The sequence below is a fragment of the Stegostoma tigrinum genome, chromosome 6, assembly GCF_030684315.1.
Source record: "Stegostoma tigrinum isolate sSteTig4 chromosome 6, sSteTig4.hap1, whole genome shotgun sequence".
NCBI classification, from domain to species: Eukaryota; Metazoa; Chordata; class Chondrichthyes; order Orectolobiformes; family Stegostomatidae; genus Stegostoma; species Stegostoma tigrinum.
In genome coordinates, this window is record NC_081359.1 from 80,803,758 (window position 1) to 80,824,297 (window position 20,540).

Sequence of the window (20,540 nt, forward strand, 5' to 3'; positions counted from 1 at the left end):
TGAACGTCTAGAAATGAAAATATAATGAATAGTCAGCTAAGACCACAGAAGGGAACAATTATTTGATCAATCTTACTAATTTCTTTTGACGATTAGTCAGCAGACATGCTAATACAGTAGATGTAATACAGTATGTCTGCATTTTTAAAGGGCTAGAATAAAGGCGTCCTTTAAATAATCAGGTCATTTGGTAAAATCATCCTAAAAGGGCTAGCTTACTATGTTTACACAAGTAAAAACACAGATCTAGACCCCTCTGTTTAAAAAAAACATTTACAGTGTAGTGCTATTGATCCACGGAACCAAGTTTGATTACAACATCAGATGATGAAGATTTGCACATGTGCAGTTGGTTACAATTCTGAAGCATAAAAAACACATCCAATAGGATTTTTAAACAATGTTAAATTAAAAGTTACCAATCAGCTAAGTCTTAAAGGGTTTAAGAACTAAATTAGCTTAAATTATGAAAGATTTTTTTCCCAAAAAAACAGCTGCATGAAAACTCGACATGGCCATTTAATATTTGGAGGACCTACATGTAGCAATGAGTTAAGTTGTGCCCTTTACAACGTCCATTTTATAGATTTTGATTTTCATCCCAACTACTCTATTAATCAAACTTTGTAGGCTTAATGTCTAATCTGACTATTCTGGAGCATCCTGTCAGTGCTTTTTGAAAGCTTTATAAAAAAACCTGCTAGAAACTAGTCAGCTAAACAATGCTTAGCAAACAATGAAACAAATTATTCCATTAGTACATGACAAATTGAACTAACTATTTCTACCACATCCTATTAGAAATAATACATGCTTATAGTCTGAATCTTCCAGTTTCCAAATAGGCAATTTCTCTGCTCCCTGGGATCCACTAAAAAATCTCCGATTCTGAATTAAATTGGAGACTTTGTGGAGTTCCAATGTATTTAACAAAGTAGTTAGAAATATTGAGCAGATGAAACCCAGTCCAACTCTTGCTTAGTCTAGAACTGGCAGCCAATTTCTTGCCATTGTTCAGCTCAGATTTCATCCTCTATAGGGGCTACTCCATCTTTCCTTTTCTTTTTTCCTTCCTCACCAAATGTCAAATTCCCTTGAATTGTCGGTTTGCAGCCTTAGTTCAATTTGCTACCAAAGGTCAGATTTACATTGAGTCTTGAGGTGGGAGGAGGGGATAGGTGAGAGGAAGAATGGATTAGGGAGGCGGGGGCAAGCTGGGCTGGTTTTGGGATGCGGTAGGGGGAAAAGGAAATTTTGAAGCACCAAACCATCACCTCCCAAACCATCCCGAACTTCATCACCTCAGGTGGCCTCCCACCCACAGCCTCCAACCTCATCGTTGCCCAACCCCGCACTGCCCGCTTATATCTCCTTCCCAAAATCCACAAACCTGGCTGCCCCGGTCGACCCATTGTCTCTGCCTGCTCCTGCCCCACCGAACTTATCTCCACCTATCTCGACTCCATTCTCTCCCCCTTGATCCAGGAACTCCCTGCCTACGTCTATGACACTACCCACACTCTCCACTTCCTCCAGAACTTCCAATTCCCCGGTGCCCAACACCTCATTTTTAACATGGGCGTCCAGTCCCTATACATCTGCATCCCCCATGCAGATGGCCTAAAGGCCCTCTGCTTCTTCCTGTCCCACAGGCCTGATGAGTCCCCCTCCAGCGACACCCTCATCCACTTAACCAAACTTGTCCTCACTTCAAGTTCTCTATCAATTCCTCCCACTTCCTACAGGCAAAGGGGGTGGCCATGGGTATCTGCATGGACCCAAGCTGTGCCTGCCTCTTTGTAGGTTACATGGAACAATCCCTCTTCCGTACCTACACGGGCCCGAAACCCCACCTCTTCCTCCATTACATTGATGACTGTATCGGCACTGCCTCATGCTCCTACGAGGAACTTGAACAGTTCATCCACTTCACCAACAACTTCCACCCCAACCTTAAGTTTACTTGGACCATCTCTATCACCTCTCTCACCTTCCTGGACCTCTCTGTCTCCACCTTGGGCAACCACCTAGAAACCAATATCCATTTCAAGCTCACCGACTCCCACAGCTACCTAGAATACACCCACTCCCACCCACCTTCCTGCAAAAATGCCATCCCCTATTCCCAATTCCTTTGCCTCCACCGCATCTGCTCCCAGGATGAGGCATTCCACTCGTGTACATCTCAGATGTCCTCCTTTTTCAAGGACCGCAACTTGGCCCCCACAGTGGTCGAGAACGCCCTCGACCGTGTCTCCCGCATTTCCCGCAACTCATCTCTCACACCCTGTCCCCGCAATAACAACCAATAAAACCCCCCTCGTCCTCATGTACCACCCCACCAACCTCCAGATCCAATGCATCGTCCACCAACACTTCCACCATCTGCAAGTTGATCACATCGCCAAAGACATTATTCCCTCCCCAACCATGTCTGCTTTCCAGAAGGACCACTCTCTCCGTGGCTCCCTTGTCCGCTCCACACTGTCCTCCAGCCCCACCACACCCAGCATGTTTCCTTGTAACCCCAGGAAGTGTTACACCTGCCCCCACACTTCCTCCCCTCACCCCCATCCCAGGCTCCAAGAAGACAATCCAAGTCAAGCAGATTTCACCTGCACATTTGCTAATGTGGTATACTGCATCCGCTGTACCCATTGTGGCCTCCTCTAAATCGGGGAAGCTAAGTGGAGGCTTAGGGACTGCTTTGCAGAATACCTATGCTTGGTTCGCAATAAACAACTGCGCCTCCCGTCGCGAACCATTTCAACTCACCCTCCCTTTAGGGATTGAGGGATTGTTCCATGTAACCTACAAAGAGGCAGGCACAGCTTGGGCCCATGTGGGTACCCTTTAGATGACATGTCCATCCACGACCTCCTGCAGCACCACAACGATGTCAACCGAAGGTTGCAGGAACAGCAATTCATATTCCACTTGGGAACCCTGCAGCCCAATGGTATCGGTGTAGATTTCACAAGCTTCAAAATCTCCCCTCCCCCTACCACGTCCCAAAACCAGCCCAGCTTGTCCCTGCCTCCCCTTCCTCTCACCTAAAGCCACACCCCCTTTTCCTACCTACTAACCTCATCCCGTCTCCTTGACGTGTTCATCCTCCCTGGACTGACCTATCTCCTCCTGACCTCCCCACCTAAACCCACCTTTACTGGCTCCATCCCCACCTCTTTGACTTGCCTGTCTCCTTTCCACCTACCTGCTCCTCTATCCATCTTTGATCCACGTTCCCCTCTCTTCCCTATTTATTTCAGAACCTCCTTTCCCTCCCCCATTTCTGAAGAAGGGTCTAGGCCCAAAACGTTAGCCTTCCTGCTCCTATGATGCTCCTTGGCCTGCTGACCTGGATTAGAGATAATGGGAACTGCAGATGCTGGAGAATTCCAAGATAATAAAATGTGAGGCTGGATGAACACAGCAGGCCAAGCAGCATCTCAGGAGCAGGTGTGCTCCTGAGATGCTGCTTGGCCTGCTGTGTTCATCCAGCCTCACATTTTATTATCTTGACCTGGATTAGATTTTGTTTCTGCACGGTTCTCGAAATATGCCCATGTTGGATACTGGGAGATTAAGGAGAGTTAGCACAGAGCACATGAATGGCCACGCAAGTGAAAATGGAATGAAAAATATGAAGGTTGGAGGGCCGAAAATATTCTAAAACAACTGAAGCACCAGAAAACTGAGACAGGCCTTCTAACTAGACTGCCCTGACACTGACCCACTCGCCATTGTTTCTGCTGTGGCTCTGGAGTTGGGAGACGCAAATCCTTCTTGCAATTCACCATAAGGAAGTCTCAGAATTCACTGCCCTTTTTACCAAGATGGATCCATCAATTTAGGAAATCTCTGCGACTTGACCTACCCACCTCAGAAGTGAAAACCTGAAAGTCTCTGTAATGTCTATACATAAATAGTGCAAACAGCAAATCAAAACTATCAATTCACCCATCTTATGTTACATGTATTCAGTTAAAGACTGTTCAATTCAATTTGTTTTTTAAAAACATTTTTTCCAACAGTGGTTCTTCTTCTAATGCACTCTTCTTCCCATGTTGGGCTTTGGTTTTTAATCAGTATCGCTGCCTGCCCTTTGGCTTTGTCCTTCTAGAAGTCTTGGTATATCATCTATAAAATATCTCCGTCAGCCTCTTCAAAGTAATTCAGTCAGGCTCTTCAGACGTGAGCTACACTTTATTAATCTATCCTGCTTGTCTAAGCAGTAGAAAATTTTCAAAAGGTGTTCATTCACTCTATCCTTAATTAAAGATGCTAGTAATGTTCTGTGAACAGTCGTTTAGCTAAATGGTCTATAATTCCTTCTGTCATCTGAAATGACATGTGCAATTCTTTACTGTGCAAGAAATAAGTCCTAAGTCAGTCAACAGAACTTTGGAAGAATACAGTAACAGCAATATCCTCGCCTTATGCCCATGTGATGGAACAAACAAAAACAGTAAGTGCTAGGAGGATCAGTGGAAAGAAACAAGTTAACATTGAGTCCCGTGACCCTTCTTTAGAGAGCTGAGTTTGTCCAACAATTTGTTTTTGCAGGTTTCAGATCACTGGGCATCCGCAGTTCTTTGTTTTAGTTTATTCTTTATCTAAAGATGTGCAGATTAGGTGGATTGGCCATGCTAATTTGCCTGTAGTGTCCAGGGATGTGCAGGCTACATGGATTAGCCATGTGAAACGCGGAGTTACAAGGGATAGTTTAGGACAGGAGGTTTAGTTGAGATGCACTTTGAGTGATCAGCGTGGACTTGATGAGCCAAATGGTCTGCTTCCCCACCGTAGGGATTCTATGATATGATGAATACCATCTTGCCCTGGGTATCAGTCACTCTTTAATGCTATTACTTTTTTCAGTATTATTTTTGGTGTTCATTTTGGCAGTTCTCTATCGCAATTCCTTAGTGGTTTCCTTTGGGTGTGTGGCATGCCGATCTACTACTTTTATTTTGTGCATATATCCTGCACAGTTGATTTTGGCATGTTCAAAAATTAATAACTAAGTTCTAAATACAGAAAGTTAAACAGAAATCTAATGATAATATTAACATTGTTGATGCAATGGAGATATCCAGGAAAATTTGGAAAAAAATCCTGCCACAAATATCTTGATGAGCTTTACTTCTCCTTTTCTAACTTTTGGATGGAAAGCATGTACAGATGCTAGCTCACACGCAAGTAGCAGAAAGTCATTAGTCAGCACTTTTGGAAGGTGCCAGCAATGTACAGGACACCAGCTAAATCTGTAACCTACCTAAACACAAGAGATGGGGGCAGATTGAATGGTTAGTATCAGGGTGTCATATATCATGGATATTCATAAGCTATAATCACTTCATAAAAGGACAAAATTGGCAATCTTTGGGGATCCACAGACAAATACTCACAAAATGTTTTGTCACCTGTAGACAGATTTATAGCACTAAATGTTAGGAATCAACTGCTGGTTCAATTCCTTGCATACAGCCTCAGTCTGATGCTACTCTCTCCTCAATTCACCACAGCAGGACACAGTACTCAGAGTCAGCAGGTCTCCCCTCACTTTAGGCACACCGACTGACCTCTGAAATCCTCAGGTTGCCCACCACCACTGATTAGCTGTGCTCCTAGAGGCAGCTTTATCACTGGCCTCCTCTGGTTTTTGTGCCACATACATCACATGGGTTCGTGACCCAGAAATTAATCAAGTTGGTGTACAAATCAAATCTTGAAAATTTAGGCCGATTAGCTTATTTCAGTTTCTACAGCCTACATACTTACAGAAATAACGCATTCACATACAGGTTTTTTCAAATTGGTCTCTGCTGTTTCCTTTAGTTTGGTCAGGAGCATAGCTGTGATCTGTTCCACATTAAAATGCTGCTCTTTATCCATATACATCACCTACAAACAAAATTAAATAAAGTTTTATCTGAACAAATGAGATGAAATGAAAATGCTTGATAAATGGATGAGCTTCGTTCCCTCATCCAATCAGCAAGTGTCAGCTCTCCAAACAATGAGATTACACCTTTCCTTCTCCTCCCAAATATTATAGATTCATGTAATCCAAGAAAGGCTACTGTCTTAGCAAGCCACCTATTGACGTAATGGCCAAAAATGAGATTAAAATTATGCCTGGCCTGAAATTGGAGACTTTGGATTTCATGAATATTGGCCCAAACTAGTGACTTAAATCCAGAAATACAGGGGAGGTTCAGATCAGACTAGATAAAAATGGTTATGTTACATGCATCTCACTTGCCTGGTGTCCAACCAAGCTGGGACAAAATTAAAATCCTTTGAATTTGAACAATAACAATCTTTCAGGCACAAAAACGCAAAAGATATGGATCTTCTCTTTGCAGAAAAATGTTTTTTAATAAAAGAAATCAGTCAAGGGATGTGAGCATTTATTTCCCCTCCCGAGTTGCACTTGAGGTGGTGGTAGTGAGCTGCTTTCTTGAACTGCTGCAATCAATGTTCTGTAGGTACAGCCACAAAGCTGTTAGGGAGGGAATTCCAGGATTTTGACCCAACACTGAAGGAACAGCAATCTATTTCCAACTCTGGATGGGGAGAGGCTTGGAGGGGAGCTTACAAGTGATGGTGTGCCGAAGTATCTGCTGCACTTGTCCTTCTTACCGTTAGTGGTCATGGGTTTGGACAGTGCTGCTAAGATCTTTGGCAAATTTATGTTAGTACATCTTATAGATGGTACACACTGCAGCTACTGATTGTCAGTGGAGCAAAGAGTTTTCGTGGGATGCTTTATCCTATATGGTGTCAAGATTTTTGAGTGTTGTTGGAGATGCACTCATCCAGGTAGGTGGGAGTATTCCATTACATTCCTGAGCTATGTTTTGTAGATGGCGAATAGAATTTGCGGAGTCAGGAGGGGAGTTACTTGTTGCAGTATTCCTAACCTCTTGTATCCACTGTATTTATATGGTGAGTTTAGTTGAGTTCCTGGTCAATAGTATCCCTCAGAATGTTGAGGAACCGGGAATTCAGAGATCATAAAACCAGTGAACGACATGGGGCAATGATTAGATTATCTCTTTTTGGAGATGGTTGCCTGGTATTTGTGTTGCACACTTGCAACTTGTCAGCCCAAGCCTGAATGAATATTATTCAGGTCTTGTTGCACTGAACATGGAATGCTTCAGTATCTGAGAAGATGCAAATAAAAAGTGCTGAATATTGCGCAATTAGTGAACATCCCCACTTTTCTTCTAAAACAAAGTATTTTTCTTCTTTGGTGTTACAAAAGATAATACCACATACAATATAGAAATACATTAACCAGTCTTATCTGTAGAAAGCAAAAATATGCTTACTGATAACAGAATTCAAATGAAATATACTTGCCTTAACTCCAACTCCAGTTTCCATTGGAACAAGATCATAAGCTAGTTTACTCTTCTGATTTTGAACAAGAGGATCATTAAATGCTCGGCCATGGAATTTTTTGAAGTTTATTATTGTATTCTTAGCGTTTGTAATCAGCTGAAAATTAAATAGAAACAACTGAATCTCAATCAATCAATCACCAGATAACTTTGCCAATACACTCACCTCCAAGCCATAAAACTTTAACTAATAATTACAGACACAGAGCAACTTTTAAAGTTTTACAGCTGAGGCTGTAACTACAAGAAATTTCTACTTGTAGCTAAGACAGATAAAAATAACAAACTTCAAATTTTAAACAGTAACTCACAATGGCTTCCTTTTCTATTCCCATACCAACACCTTTGGATCTAGTTATTTTAGTCAACCTTGCTATGACATGCCTTTGGGGCAGGTGATACTTGAACCTGCCTCGTTCCTGAACAACAAGGTGTTCAGCTGGATGAACACAGCGGGCCAAGCTGCAGAGGAGCAGGAAAGCTGACGTTTCAGGTCTGGACCCTTCTTCAGAAGTGACCCTTCTGAAGAAGGGTCCAGACCCAAAATGTCAGCTTTTCTGCTCCTCTGATGCTGCTTGGCCTGCTGTGTTCATCCAGCTTTACACCTTGTTATCTTAGATTCTCCAGCATCGGAAGTTCCTACGATGTCTCCTTCCTGAATATATCTTTTGTCTCTGCCTATTATTTCGCACCTCCTCACCTGTTCCTTGGTAATATCGTCTGATTAGTTTTCAAATGGATACTGACAGCATCCAGCTCTAAAACACTACCACCTCTCTTGATTCCTCCACCATTGTTAAACTATCAGGTTGCTTATTTAACATCCAATGCTGGATGAGCAAAATTTTGTTGCAATTAGGTACTAAGAAGACTGAATAGTTTTTGGTTTCTGTTCCAAACTCCAAGCTATGATTCCATCGCTCTCCCTGATAACACAGTCAGAGATCAAGCCAGTCGGTTTGCAACTTTGCCATTTGACCCAAAGACGAGTTTTCAATTTTGTTCTCACCATCACTACGAAATTTTTCCATTTTTGGGATATCTGACAACATCCCTATTTCAGCAAACCTGCTGCTGAAACATTCATTCACGTCTTTGTTCAAATGTCCTCCCATTATAGCTTATCATTTGCAAACTAGAGGTCATCCAAAGTGCTGCATGTGTCTTAACTTGCAGCAAGTCTTATTTTAAAACAAAGTTTATAGACTGAATAACAACGTTTTCAAGTCTCCGTTTGTCTATATTTTATCCAGCTCCATAAGCCTCAAGACAAGTTAAACTTATCCTAATTCTGGTTTTGAGCAATGCAAGTTTTAATCACTATGACAGGTGGTTTTGCCTTCAGCTCCCCAAAAAACTCCTCTCATCCACTTCTGTCTCTCTAGCTCACTTTCCTCCTTTAAAGGTACTCCTTGAAACCTACTTTATTGATTCGGAATTTGATTACCTGATCAAATTTCTCCTTAGGTTGATTGATGTATTTGTATATTGCTCAGAACAGTGCTTTAAGATTGTTTTTGCAAACAATATTGAGCAAAAGGAAAAACACAACCAGAATACCTTCCTTTAAATTTAACACCTCTTTCAATTTTTAAGTCATTCTGTTGTATTTTTCTTCCTCTTTGAATGTTTCAGAACTCAGTGTATTTCTAGGGAAAGTTAGAATTTGGATAGGCTCATTTGCCAGATGAAAGGATCATGATTCAAAACCTGCATTTGCAATTTTGAAACAAAACTGACAGTATGGAAGAAAAATGCATGCAAACGCCCTGTTTCCATGATTTTAGACCGACTGCTAGCATTACATGTCCTGACTTGGTTACTATAACTTCATGGTGTCCTCTGCATACTGTAGGTGTGCAGTAGTGTTCTGAATTGCAGATTCTGGCCTTAAATTTTCTTTAAAAAAGGCATAGTCCTATAAAAAGTAAAGCTGCAGCAATGCATTGTCTAAAGTGATTTTTATCCAGCATTTGGCAACGAGGAAGGGACTAGGAGCAAGAAATATGGTGTACCATAACCATCACCAACTTCCCACGTCAGCAAACCACACTAGTGGTATAACTCAAAATAGGTAGAGGCGAGGAAACCAATCCCGTTTCTTCTGGGTAGTTAGATTTGTGTGAATATTTTGCAAGTGATTTTCACAGCAAACCATGAACAAGTGGAAATAGGCTGTCAAAGCCATAAGCTCTCATCCAGAACATGGCAGCAATGAGTCAATAAATACAGCTGCACGTCACATCTCACAGCCACAGGGATGTCGGTCCAGCATACTCAGGGTCTGTTGGAAAGGCGCACACACCCACATTCCATCACTCAGCCATTGGTTCTCAGGAGACAGGGCGATGATAGAAGTCATCTATCTGGATGACGAACCACACACAATCCCTCGAGAAGTCTCTACTCAATACTGCGGAGGTAAGTGGACTCTCCACCTCCAACCTGTCTGCCCTCCTCTAGTTACAGGTTTGTACCAAGAAATGTCAATTTGCATCTGGTAAGACAACTGTCCACCTATCTGGCCTGTTCAGACACAAGCCGATCAAAGGTTACATGATCAAACCTCTAGGGCCAACTGGCTGTACAGTTGACACATCTTCCTTCATTTCAAACTACAGAACCAGGAAGTACACTCAGACATAGAGGAAGGGAAAAGAGATGAGATTTTCAGGAGACTAATGTGACACAATCGACACAGACTGACTGCATGTTAGTTTGCACTTTAAATAAGTCACTGCTTTTGCTTTACAGCTACTTGCTGACTTCTCCATGTAGGGCCAAAATATTAAAGCAGCACAGGGCAGAACTTCAACACCATTGATAATACTCCACGGATGTGGTAAGAGCTGGTAGCACCATCCAGAAGCAAGAAGAACTTACACGAGGCTGCTGACATCTTTGGGCCTCTTCATACTACATCTTAATTCTTTCACGGTCACTCTGCCCAAATGTCTTGGTGTGAATGAGTTGGTCAGTGATGTCTGGATCAGGGAGGTGTAATAGGATTATCATGGAATAGATGCACCACAGGTCTGTGTCCTGAGCAGTACATGGATCTGCATACAATGTCTCTTCCTTTAGAAGCCCTAATATGGTGGTCCTTTAACACCTTCCTGAAACAACTCTACAGAGGCCAGTACCCTGTAACCCTTTTACACACGACCAGTCTTTGAGTGCCTTCTACAGAGTCAGGCACTAGACTGTCAGTATCTCTGACACACAACTTTTTTACATTAGCCAGGGATCCATGATTTGACCAGATTAACAGCCTCAATCACTGAATACATTCTGAGGTCCAGCTGGCTCACCTTGTTACAATCACTACACCTCCCTCATCCGTCAAGTAACTTACCTCTCCGATCCAGAATGTGGTGAGTCATTTCTTCCCCTTATGTACTTATGATTTCCAACATGTTGGAAGGTGACAGCGCTCCTTAGCCAGTAGCTTGCACATATTTCATCCCTCATTTTGCTCCCAGCTTGTAGCCCCCATCCCCAAACAATAACTTGAAGTCTCCTTCCCTCTTCACAACTGCTTTGCCCCTCAGATTCAGCAGAGGGACCTGAAGGACTGAGTGACCCATTCGCAATAACTCTAGATTCTGAATGGTAGCTGCACAATCCCCACATCATACCACTTCCCAAAATGCAGAAGGATGGATCCCTGTCTGAGATCACCCCTGCTGAATAATCCACTGGATTGATAATAGAAGGCTGCCTTTGACTTACTGTCAGAGTCCCCGAATGACAGGTGCTTCCATGGACTTTGGTAAGGATTACTCCCGTAAGACTCAAGACTTGCCTGCTGCACATGTAGTGTGATTTGCTGCATAAGCTGCTGGCACATGTGCAAACAGGAGACTGACGCAGTACATTGCTGTTCAGCAAGATGTATTTCTTCTTGTTGCAGGACTCCTGACCAGAAGGGAAAGCTGTACTATCCAGTGACTGTGCTAAGTTGCACAGTAAGGCAAGGCACGTATGGTGTGAGCATGCAGATTGGCAGAGATGACGAGGAATTTCTTCAGAGGGTGGTGATTCTATGGATCTCCTGGTGTCCACAGTTTTTGGTGTGTAGTGAGTCATTGTCATTAAGTGTGTATTTAAAACAGAAAATAGTAAGGGATCAAGGTCACAGGAGAAAGTAGGAGAATGGGCTTGATAAAAACATATCAGCCATGATCAAATTGCGGAGCAGACTTGATGGTCTGAATGTGACCTAATTCTGCTCCTATAATCTCATGGTGCTATGTGAGTGTGTAGTAGGAAAGCAAGTGGCAGCCTGGTCATCCTGGGTCCCTGCCCGTGCAAAGTATCCCTGCTACAATCTTTCAATGCTAGTTGCTGGTGTGCCCTGCAAAGCAAGTCTATGTATCCAAAGTGCAGTTTAGTAGGACAGAACATGGAGGACCTTTGGAGTAAGAGGAGAGTTGAATGCACCAAGTCTCTGCTCCTGTCTCCATGTAGTTTTTTCCTGAATATCTAGAAACCTTAATATTAATTATGTGTTGGTCCACTAATACGGTTTTTTTAACAAGCAACATTCCCCCTTAATTGGCAACTTTCTACTGCCTACTGAGAAAGTTGCTGCACTGCTTGTCAAAAAAGCAAAACAGAGTGAGATGCTCCAGGTGTCAAAATGGGCATTGCCGGATTTCTTGCCCAATTCTCACCCGAATCTTGCCGAAGTCCATGTTGCTTAGCCCTCAATAAACATTCTGCTCATTGTGACCAGTACAATTTGTTCATTTTCATCTTTATCTTCATCTTCTTTGTGATGCGTGTCAATTTGCCTCTTTTAGAATTACACTTAAAGCAAGTAATAACTGCTCCTTGGATATTCTTAGGATCACTCATTATATATTCAATCTTTGTCTTCTATTGTAATAGCTATATCTGCTCAAAAGATGCTTTCATCCTCATTCTAAGAACCTTAAATAATAAACACTTTGAAAGGATTAAAGAGTTTGAAATTTGACAATCATTTAATTTGTTATGTATTACCACAAAATGCCTCTATGTTCCACAGTAGTTAAAAATCCAATGATACTGCAATTTCCTTTAAGGCAACAGTTACCTGATCCAACATTAATCTCTCCCTGTACCTATTGGAAATTGCCATACCATGAGACAGTACAGTAGATGATTTAAATATTAAAACTAATCTAGGGGGGCTCAAACTGTATTTTGTTAATCTTTCACAGAATCGGTTAAAGTCTATTAATGGAATGTGTTTCTGAAACATCTTTTATCAAACTATCAAATTTCAATTATATCTCATTGGCACTTAACAGATCTCTCTTTTTGGAAATTTAATCCAGGAATTCTAAGGGAATGCCCAAATGTTCTCCACTGTCCAAAATGACAAACATCTATCTCAAGTGCTTTTGCCTCTCGATTTTGCTTCATGATGTGAAGTGCCAATGCCATAGTCATACATTGCATTCTCATAGACAAGACTGTAACATTCCAAGAATTAATCATGGGCTACATGGTACAGAACTAAATCATAATCCACTGGTTTGCACCTGCTATCTACCCATTTTTCATAAAACAAAAATCTTCCTGACCATTTATGTCTGAAAATATTTTTTAGTTTCCAAAGTAAAGCTTTAGGCAATCATTCTCTCCTCCCATGTCATACTTCAGTTAGCCTGCTGGCAAAGAATAGAACTACAGTCCATCTTCACACACGAAGATTTCTTTGCAAAATTAAACATCGAAATCGGTGGGTCAAGAGATGTGTTTAAAATTTGTTCTTATTTTTAGTGCCACAATTGAATCCTCATTAATGTTCACTACCAGCAGACAGGTAAACATTAAAAAAGGCAGCACAACTTCATAACAGTTTCTGCAGCCAGTGTACATTGCTCATTGTTGAGTAGGCGGTGGTGCTTTACTACCTTTCTATACCTGTGGGAAGTACTGGTTTCTCTTCCTTTCCTTAGTCACCAAAAATCTTTAACAACTTGTCAAAGTGCTTTCAGAAATCATGCCTCAGCTGCAACTTGTTCAGTGGCCCTTTAAATGGCCCCAGAATTTAAAAGTAACACATTTTAAAGTAAAGCGTCATGAAACAAAGAAAGTTTTGGCAAATGTGTTGACCATATTTGGTATCCTAGTTTTGCATCAGCCTGCACATATGCCACTGTATTTCATACATCTCAAGGGTAGCAATGAATGTGCACATGGAAAATCTCAGTAGGCCCTCATAATGCAATCGGAAGCTGTGTAACTGAAAATTTATGTCCCAGGGTCTTAGGTATCTGCTGATCTATTACTTTTGTATCAATCGTTCTAATGTCATGGAAGGTATTAACTCTTAGACACTAAATTGCACATTACCTTGAAACTTCAATTGAATCTTTGACCTGAATTCAAATTGATTGTAATTCTGGGACAGCAGAGAGCAGAGAGACTCTTCATGCTACTTTCAGTCTACTCCATGAAACTGCTGAGCACAAGAGCTACTAACCTCTGCCTGGCTTCTCTCACTTGGCAGGACTTCCTCCCGCTGGGTCTTAATTCCACTGCCTTCACTGACATGTTACTTGATGGAACTCCCTGGAGCATGGAGCTCTTGCCAGTTTTCCAGATATCTGACAAGGCTCTTGATGCCTCAACAACCTTTCATGCATGAGTTTCCAGGCACAAACTGATACTCCAGTGCAGCTCTAATGGAGCGCCACACCGATTATTGATTTGAATTCACAAGGTTACTCAATTCTTTAATTATTTGTTGAGTCATGTTTCACTTCCTTGGACATGTCAAAAATCAGTTCTGAGGAAGGTTCACCAGACCTGAAACGTTAACTCTGTTTTGTCCTCCACAGATGCTGCCACACCTGCTGAGCTTTTCCAGCAACTTTGTTTTTGTTGTTGTTGCATCAAAACTCTTTGAACATAGGCAGAAACCATATATTTTTAAATAAGGTACTGCTATAAACTCCCGCTAAAATCTAACATATCGTTTCTGAGAATAAAGGAGCGTGCAGTATAGAAATATGCCTTTTCATTTCAGTGGATTGTACCACTGGTTTGCTTTTGTTCTTTTTTCTTCACTTCTTCTCATGTCATCTGCAGTTGCAGTGCTGCACTTGCATACATGGGAACAAAATTAGATGATCTGGAAAGTTTATGTTATGTTGCAAATGATACGTGAAACAAATGCTAAAAGATAGATTTTAGGCACAAATTCCTCATTTAACCCTTGCAAGTTTAAATTTCTGGGAACAGACACTTACAATTAAAGTTGTTGCACCAAACAGTCTCAGCTCTCATCAGCCACAAGGATTCAATTGCAGAGGCATTAATATGTCCAATTTTGCCAATTATACTATAACCTGGTGATTAAATACTACCTGTACTCTGAAAAAGGGCTTATTAACTCAAGAATTGGTGTGTAAGGGTTTATAGGACTTTTGAAAATCTTGTCCTGGTTTTGAAATAGGGGGGAAAAAAAAAGTTACCTGACTTTTGGCTGCAACTCCAGCAGCCCTATTCTTTGATCCAAAGGATACAACAGCCCTAGTAGAGAAAGAATAAAATAGTTCATTAGAACGTCACATTTCTGCACATGAACAGCAATCAAATGATTTAAAATGAACCTGGATTTACACATGAATGAATCCTTTTTAGGGAAGGGAACAAGTTCATTTTGAATGACTGGGATGCAGTACATAAGGGGATGGCATTCATTGCAATATAGTGTCATGACTGAGACTGAATTGCATACAGTTGCTCTAGTCTCAGGTTTGACGACGAAGATGGCAATGACACCGACAACAACAACAACAACATTAAAGAAAGAAACATTTTTCTAGTTTCCAAGATGACTAACAAAATTCCTCATCTATGATCTTGTTTTTTATAAAATCTGATTAACCAGGTTTCTCAAAACAAAAAGTTGATATGATAAAGATGCATTAATTGACAAACATTTAAATAATAGAAGTAAGTGTTAACACTTATCCTTCTAAATATCCCTGTAATACACACAATGATTTATCCCTAAGGGCAAAAGAATAAAGGATAGAATGTGCTGTAGACAGAGTAGAGCTCTAACATTCTGGCATGCGTGGTGTCGATTGATTGTCTTACCGCTTATGAAATACAATCTAAAAGTGTTCTTTCAATCACTATTTCAAAAAAAAAAGTTTCATCCTGAACTAAACAACAGTGTTTAATTTTCAGAAATGAGTAAGATCATCTGGGCTGCTTTTTCTTATCAAACTGTCCACCGATTATATCAAATTAAATACCCTTCCTTTTGTTGGTCACCATTTGAAACCAGCCCCAAAAAGGATCCACAGCAAAGCAAACACTTATTACCATTCAAGATAGCAAAGTGTGGTGCTAGACGAACACAACTGGCCAAGCAGCATCTTAGAAGCACAAAGCTGACGTTTCGGGCCTAGACCCTTCATCAGAAAAGGGGGATGGGGAGAGGGTTCTGAAATAAATAGGGAGAGAGGGGAAGGCAGATCAAAGATGGATACAGGAAAAGACAGTTGGAGAGGAGACAGACAAGTTAAAAGGGGTGGGGATGGAGACTGTAGAGGTGAGTGTAGGTGGGGAGGTAGGGAGGGAACAGTTCAGTCCGGGGAGGACGGATGGGTCAAGAGGGTGGAATGAGGTTAGTAGATAGGAAATGGAGGTGCAGCTTGGAGGTGGGAGGTGAGAGGAAGAACAGGTTAGGGAGGTGGGGATGAGCTGGACTGGTTTTGGGAAGCAGTGGAGGCCAGGTGGAGATTTTGAAGCTTGTGAAATCCACATTGATACCATTGGGCTGCAGGGTTCCCAAGGAGAATATGAGTTGCTGTCCCTGCAACCTTCGGGTGGCATCATTGTGGCACTGCAGGAGGCCCAGGATGGACATGTCATCTAAGGAATGGGAGGGGGAGTTGTATCTCTGATACAACTTATTACCATTCATATGATTTATGAATTTAAAAAAAAGCTTCTATGCCTGTAGTGAACTTTAAATAACCTCTTTTAAAGAATTCTAACTATTTCCACAATCCTTCAAAAAAAACATTCTCTCACAATGAGCTCATCGCTTCATTCATTCCTTCCCTCTTTTCTCCTCTCTCATGTTTTTTCCTCTCTTCTGTCTTTTTCCTCTTCTGCAGTGGTCTGGAGCAGAGCGGAGGCAGTGGTCAGTGGCCCAGAATGGAACAGGGATGACAGCCAGTGCATCCAGAGCAATTGGTTGGGAAGCGGTGGAGCCTAGTTAGACCACGTGGAACCCCTTATAAAAAGGCTAAGGTCTACCTTTTTAGCTTTATTTCTTATTTCGCTTAGTATGTGTATTTATTATGTAGTGTAACTTTATGTTTTCTTTTTTGTACCTTGCTACTTTGTATCTGAGATGGCGCCAGGCATTGGCAACGTTGTACACTTTTCAATGCACTCCTATCCTTTCGTAACTTCAGTATACGTGACAATAAACCTATTAAATTTCAACATTATCTTTCTTTGGGGAACCAATGTAACATTTTGCATCCAAAGATTTAAACTTCAAGACTTAAAAAAAATCTGCTCCAGTTTTCATTTTTTTGTTCAGCATCTTCAAATAGTTTGTGCCAAATATAAATGCATTGGATAGTCAAAATGTTGGTTGGAAGCAAAAAGCTGAGCTTTGTATGTAGCAACTTTCTTTTCTCCCCCAATCAATTTAAGTGGACCTTTAGCCAACTGGGCTTTGACACATACTGACTTAAAATCATGGTTCTGAGAAGACTGACTTAGCTCATTATAAACCTCCACAAAATATGCCAAACTCATATGCTACCACCTTAACATTCAAAACTCAAAGTGTATAAATTGCACATCCTTCATATTCTTCATTAGCTGGTCTAGAATAGCCTGCTCCTTATCTGACTCTACAAGATGCTGTTAAAAAAATTATCCCACATCCATCTTTGGAGCTTGTTTTCAGGGTACCTATGTGAATTTTATTCGCCCACACTAAATGCAGAACAAAGTCATCCATGATCATTATGTCAAATGTCCATTTACTTCTTCTTATATCTTCCACCCTGTACAGTGACTACTGTCAGGGGGCCTATGAACTGCTCCCAGAAATTAGTGTTTAAACTTTGCTATTTTCTATGCAAACTGATTCTACATCCTCTTCTTGGGCCACAGCCATCTCATTATTGAACGAGATGATATCCATAGTAAACATAACAAAATCAATGCATTTTTCTAGTTCGCTGTCTTCGAAGTGTCAAATAACTTGCAACCACGCTTCTCTAAAAGCTCTTTGGTCATACATAATTCTTTACAAACTATTCAGCTATTGCTATGAAGATTGGGACAGAGACTTTTCACTATTTTTGCAATATCTAGCTTTATTCTGCATGACCTCTTGGCTTAAACGTTATACTTTACTGCACACTCTGTTTCTATCCAAATTGTTATCCTGCTCTATTACTTCAGTTTCCCTTTGGCTTTCTCTGATTACTACTATTTTATTAAATGACTCAATGAGCCAAATGTCCTATTCCTGCTTCTAATCCCGGTGTTTTTGGTTGCTTGTAAAAAAGTGAAAAATTGAAAAAGGGCTAATTTCACATTGCCTATATGTTGGACAATCAACCATAAAACTGATTTGAAATTGGGGTTGCTGGGATCCAGGAACTGCAAAAGTTATTAGAATAGTATAATTGGCTAAAGTTAGTCCTCGCAAGACACCTTGAGCAGTACATCTGGCATTGGTAGGCCAACCTGATCACCTTGATGTTCCCCTTCTTTGTATTCGTAACATCACAAGACTACTAATCTAGAATCCTGGAGTTATACAGTGGGGAGATGGTTTTGAATTCTACCCAGTAAATAGTGAAGCTTGAATTCAATTAAAAACATGGGGGTAAAAAGAAATGATCTTAAAAGATATAATCATGAATTGTCATAAACATTAATCATCCTTCCCTGATTAGGCCTACATGTGATTCCAGACCCACAGCACTGTGGTTGACTCACCTATATGCTGGTTAAATAAGGATGGGCGATAAATGCTGGCGTAGCCAGTGAGACACTGATGTCCAGGAGCAAATAATTTCTTCAAATCTTGTTGCCCTAATTTAAGCAGCTAAGACAGAATATTTAGCTTGCTTTATAGCACATCTGATGGACATATACCCATCTCTGTACTCCTTTTGGGCTTCATTACTCAAATTCCTTATGATTCAAGTGTGAAGGAGTTTCCTTGCACTTCATGCTATCCCTTCAGTCTGATTGCTGCATACTCCCACTTCTTGCGATATTGGACTACGCCTGACTAAAATATTATAAGAATGGCAACTTGGCAAAATGCTGGGCTTTTTCTCATCGTTGATCATATAAAAATCCTCACAGTTCAAGCTCACCTCACTGATGTGGTAGCTCTTGAATTCTGAATATGGCATTATGTAGTGTCCGGCTTCTGTGGAAAGCCTGTCTGTAATTCCGCTTGCATGCTCAATCTGATTGCTTTTAGTCTCAGTTTCCTGAGACTGGTCAATGGTGCATCAAACAATTCAAGGCATCTTATGTATTTAGATGTAACTAACTTGGAGATGTCTTTATGGCTCTCAGGAAGGAGAAAAAGACAAATACATTGAAAGTTCCTGTTACCCTCATATGTGAGCATGAAGCACAGTTCATCTTTTAAAAAAATGATGCAGATTTACACAGGCACCTGTTTTGCACAGCCACATGACAAAGCAGGAATAAAAACAGAAATTGCAGGAAAAGCTCAGCAGGTCTAGCAACATCTGAGAACAGAAGAATCAGGGTTAACATTTCAGGTCCAGTGGCCCTTCCTCAGACTGGGTCACCGAACCCAAAACATTAACTCTGACTTTTTTCTCTTCACAGATGCTGCCAGACCTGTGGAGCTTTTCCAGTAATTTCTGTTTTTGTTTCTGGTTCACTGTATCTGCAGTTCTTTTGGATTTTAAACAACAAAGCTAAGTGTACACGAGAAGTCAAGAAATCTAAGCTTCTGTCTGTACCACCAATTCCATGTACGGATAGTGCCAGCTGGGGCCTCAACATCCAAGTGGCTCTGGTTTCTTGCAGCTTCCATTTTCAGTGTCCCCCTTATTGTTGTTGATACTCAGTGGACTTCAGGCAAGAAACTCAATCTAAAGCAGCATGTTGCCATCTATCTTGATGTGCACAGATAATATTTACAAATTTTACCAATATATTGATCACTGCAATAAATACTGAGGCAACTGAAAAAGTGACTATGAGCAATAAGACTTTTAATTTTGGGATGTGACCTTTAGTTTGTCCAGTAAATTACCATTTGACCTGATCTCTAATTTTACTACTCACTTTCCCAACTTTGGGAAATTTGGAGTTATTAAAGTTCAAACTCCTGAGTAAAACACCATCAATAACTCACGACATTAGTTACTCAGTTGCACCTGAACACACACCCACCACCACCACCATTAAATCATAAAAGGAAACAAACTAGTCAGGTTCAACAGCGAAAATTACCTCAGAGTACAATGGAGCCATGATCAGATGGACTAATGGGCCGAGGAGTAGCAGATGGAGTTTTCACTTCTTGAAATGTGAAGTCATGCATTTGGCAAGAGAAATCAGGGCAGGACTTGTGCGGTTAATGGTAGGGCACTGGGCAGTGGAGCCGAACAAGCTGACCTAGGGTGCAAGTGCACAGATCTTTGAAAGTGGAGTCGCATGTAACTAGGGTAGTAAAGACGGAAATTGGCACTCTTGCTGTCATTGGTCAGAACACTGGTGAGGCCATTTTTATAACACAGTATGCAACTTTGGTTCCTCCCCTTCTGGAGGAAAGGTGTTGTTTAACTTGAGGGTGCAGAAAAGATTTAAGGATATTGTAGGGACTAGAAAAGGGTGGGGCTATTTTCCCCGGTGCAGAGTCAGAGAGGTGACCTTATAGAGCTTTTTAAAATCATGAGGGATATGGATAGGGTCAAGGTCCTTTTCCTAGAGCAGGAGGATCCAAAACTAGAGGGCCGAGGTGTTAGGTGGGGGTGGTGCGATTTAAAGTGCGATTTTAAAAAAAAGGACAGAGGGGCAAGTTTTTCAAAGAGGGTGGTGCTTATATGGAACAAGCTGCCAAAAGGAAGTGGTGTAAGG

At 41.2% G+C, this 20,540-nt stretch overlaps 1 protein-coding gene across 4 annotated transcripts in view; it reads right to left on the reverse strand.

Moving 5' to 3' along the window:
- hsph1 (heat shock 105/110 protein 1) overlaps nt 1-20,540 on the reverse strand; it is a 99,931-nt gene that overhangs the window by 46,888 nt on the left and 32,503 nt on the right. For all 4 annotated transcript variants that reach the window (XM_059646700.1, XM_059646699.1, XM_059646701.1 and 1 more), the window contains exons 2-4: nt 14,888-14,945; nt 7,375-7,512; nt 5,785-5,907 (exon numbers count right to left, since the gene is read on the reverse strand). In XM_059646700.1, the coding sequence (XP_059502683.1) occupies nt 5,785-5,907; nt 7,375-7,512; nt 14,888-14,945 (319 nt within the window). The remainder of the gene's footprint in view (nt 1-5,784; nt 5,908-7,374; nt 7,513-14,887; nt 14,946-20,540) is intronic.